Below are 3,499 nucleotides of genomic sequence, written 5' to 3' on the forward strand. Positions count from 1 at the left end.
TCTTATCTCTATTGGTCAGCCATTTCAAAGTTAAAAGTTGCTTTACATTCACTTCTTGATTATATTCTATGGCATGTTTTTGGTTCGTCAATATAATAATTATATTCAGTCCTATTGAAATCAAAGCCGAGGTTATAATTACTCTTAGAATTAAACCATTTAGCTTAACTAACTTCCACATAGTATGATGACATTAACTGCGATTTTCTACCAAGTGGAGCTTTTTTATGATTAATTAAGCTTTCTAAAGTATACATGTAAACAATCATGAAAGCATGTATCTCATTGCTTCAAAGATTTTAAGGGAATCAATTATTACTACATCAACTTACTGACATATCCAATTTGAAAAGTGTGGAATGAACAAAGCAACAGATCTTTCATCTGCATAAATATCTGTATACACAAACTCTCTCCAGCATGCTCATCTCAGGATTCAGATTACACAAAACAAAATCAATACACACACACTCACATATATAACAATGAGTAGTATGTGTGTATATCTGCAAAATGCTTAGATAAGAAAAGAAAGTAATGTATAACAATCTATTCACATCCTCTTTTTTACAAGTATGGCAGATTTACACAGGTTTCCAGCAAAGGAGTGATGATCTTAAAAACTGTCAGTGCAGAAGTTAATTAACCTGAAAGACTAATAACACGATCAGCAATTGATACCAAGAAATACTTATACGTTGGACTTTTATTTGAGACCTATATCTGTCTGTTTGCTAACTTATGAATTCGGTACAAGGGCAAAAAATAGCAGTGTATAATACAAGATTGAGTGTGCAAAATAAGGATGATATATAGAGTTCTGGAGGGTTGGATTTGGAAATATGGAATCCCCAGAAAGTTCATAATCAGAATGAAAAATCAACAAACGGAAAGGAGGAAACATCTTTCATCAACTCCTCAAAGTCCCATTCTGCATCTTGCTGAAACAAATTCTCCACTCCTTCCTTATTTTCACCAGATATGCCAATGTTGCAGTTGTTAAGGATACTATTTATGTCATCAAAGTAACTCTTGCAGGTGCTACTCAGGTTATGATTGTTGCTGGTGTTTAGATTCTCAAGGGGAGGAACAAACATATCCCCTTCAATCCCAATATTTACACTCCCAAAGACTCCGTTTTCTAAATAAGAACTTTTGTTGTGAGCTTCATTTTGAGAAAAGCATGGCCCTGTGCCTTCCAAGCATTCACCAACGTGTGGCATGTTTAGTTCATGATCCAACCTTTCGATCATTGTGTTGAAAACTGTTGTTTGCATCGATTGTGTTGGAGATGAACCAAACACAGGCACAAAGGTTGCATGCTGATGATGTTGTGTAGGCATAAACCCTCCCATGTTGAGGTCTTTATTATTACTTGGTTCAGACGAGGTCTCACTTGAATTTGGTGAGGTTGAAGCTGTGGTCGTAGACATGTTCTTGAGTCTTTTCTTTATGGTTGAATTCCAAAAGTTTTTTATCTCATTGTCGGTTCTCCCAGGCAAACGCGCCGCTATTTGAGACCATCTTCAACAGTGAAACATGCTACAATATGTCAGGTCAATGAATTCACGTATGTAGACAAAAGTAACCTCAAATTGATGTCTGCGTGTTTTTCTTTTTCTCAGATAAACCAAAAAGAAACTATAAAAAAAAAACAGATATGAAGTGCCTTCAAATCGAAGTTCTTGCTTTGGGCGTGTTTGTTTGTATATTTATGCTGTTGTTATTTGAACTTCAAAATATGTGTGGTCCTTCCTAAATTTTCTTCATCTTTTGCAAACCAGGGTTTGCTAATTAAACAATATTACTCAAAAATGGAGAAGCGAACCTCATAAACCTACAATGCACTTTGCATGTAGGGTTTGCAAATAATGGGAGAAAAAAAAAACAAGAAATGAAGAAAAAAGAAAGTAATGAGTGATCTGTGACCAGCAAAACAAAGATAGAGATATATGTAAAGTAAATGGAATGAAAAAAATAAATACAAGGAAAATGGATATATCTTAACATTTTTTTCTACGGAGTAATGATTCGTAAGTAAGCTCCTTTTAAATTATGGAAAATTGGTAGACATTAATAAATAGGGAAAAAAAGAAGACTAAAATGTGAGTATGTATACCATAATAAGAATAATAATACATGAAAACATATTATTTACTCTTCTTTTTGTCTTTTGTTAAAGAACAATGATAAAAAATAAAGCACCCACTACCACTTAATTATATATATATATTAATTGTTATATGCGTGCTTTTTTAGTTGTTTCTGAGAGAAAAAAAGTATTAAAAACATTAATTTAATTAAATGTATATAATCTGAATGCTCAAGAATTGGGTTTGCAAATTTATTAAAAAAGTAGAAAAAAGAAAACATTAATTTAAATGTTAATATCCGAATGCTCAAGAATTTGGTATGTCAAATATTTGGAGGTGGTATTTATTAACTCTTTCTATCTGAAATCTTCAAGCAACTTCTTGAATTGTTTTGAATTCATGTAAATTCGTACAAGTAATTTCACTACTATACTGATTAACATTGCTGTAGGACTATAGCTAGGTTTTCGCAATTAAAAAAATGAAGATATCTTAGAAAAGCTTTTATTGTCTGGTATGCTAACTTACAAACACAAACCTCATAAAATAGTGTTATTTTAGAATTATTGTTCAAGTTAGAATGAATGGCTTAGCTTTAAAGACATGATGGATCTTTGTAGTGTGAGTACTTAAAAGAAAGAAAACCTTAAAAAACATTACTTGGTATAAAGCAGCAGTGTCGTCTAATTAGCAGTTGTTAATGATGCATGGATCTGAAAGTAGGTGAAGATAGACGAACCTGTTTCCAAGAAAGGAATGGAAGTGGATGATGAGTTCCTCTTCTTGGGGTGAGAATGCACCTCTCTTAAGATCAGGCCTCAGGTAATTGATCCATCGTAGCCGACAACTTTTGCCACATCTTTGGAGGCCAGCATTTCTTGCCACGTCGCTCCAACAACCTTGTCCATTGTTCAGCATGTAGTTCATCAGTTTCTCATCTTCTTCTGGCGACCACAATCCCTTTCTAAACTTGCTGTCTTTACCACTACACAGTTCCGGCTTCCTCATTCTTCTGCTGCTCTGATATCTACACAAGGGAAAGGCTATATAAAGCAGGAAAGATTAGAAAGAAGCTTCATGGGGAGGCAATCAATGATGACCATGATGATGATGGTGATGGTTACAGGGTTTGCTTACAAAATAGGGAAGAGTGAGAGAAAGAGAGAGAGAGAGAGAGAGAGAGAGAGAGAGAGAGAGATGTTGGTTGACGAGTCTAGTAGAAAACGGTTTGGAGAGGGACCTAAGGCATTGAGAAAGATGGTGGTCGTCTTGTCTTTGACTCCATGGCTTTGTCTTTTTCTTTTCTAATTTTTCTTCACTCACAAGGTTATCATCACACACACACATCAAGCATAAGGGGCCAGACAAAATATATGTTAAACGTATATACCAGTTTGTTTTATCAC

The 3,499-nt window shown here is 34.4% G+C and overlaps 1 protein-coding gene across 1 annotated transcript; it reads right to left on the minus strand.

Moving 5' to 3' along the window:
* Positions 1 to 427: 427 nt before the first annotated feature.
* Positions 428 to 3,101, minus strand: LOC124825159 (transcription factor MYB46-like). Its single transcript, XM_047297705.2, has 2 exons — positions 2,833 to 3,101; positions 428 to 1,524 (listed from the first exon to the last, which is right to left on the minus strand). Exons 1-2 carry the CDS (start codon positions 3,099 to 3,101, stop codon positions 867 to 869), a joined length of 927 nt encoding a protein of 308 aa, XP_047153661.1. The 3' UTR covers positions 428 to 866.
* Between the last annotated feature and the right edge of the window lie 398 nt (positions 3,102 to 3,499).

The sequence above is a fragment of the Vigna umbellata genome, chromosome 6 (assembly GCF_029865625.1).
Source record: "Vigna umbellata cultivar VRB3 chromosome 6, Vumbellata_1.0, whole genome shotgun sequence".
Taxonomy (NCBI): Eukaryota; Viridiplantae; Streptophyta; class Magnoliopsida; order Fabales; family Fabaceae; genus Vigna; species Vigna umbellata.

Coding starts and splice junctions, on each gene's coding strand:
- LOC124825159 (XM_047297705.2), bottom strand. CDS start 3,101: ATGAGGAAGCCGGAACTGTGTAGTGGTAAAGACAGCAAGTTTAGAAAG. Junction 1,525..2,832: donor CATTCCTTTCTTGGAAACAG/GTTCGTCTATCT, acceptor TCACTGTTGAAG/ATGGTCTCAAATAGCGGCGC.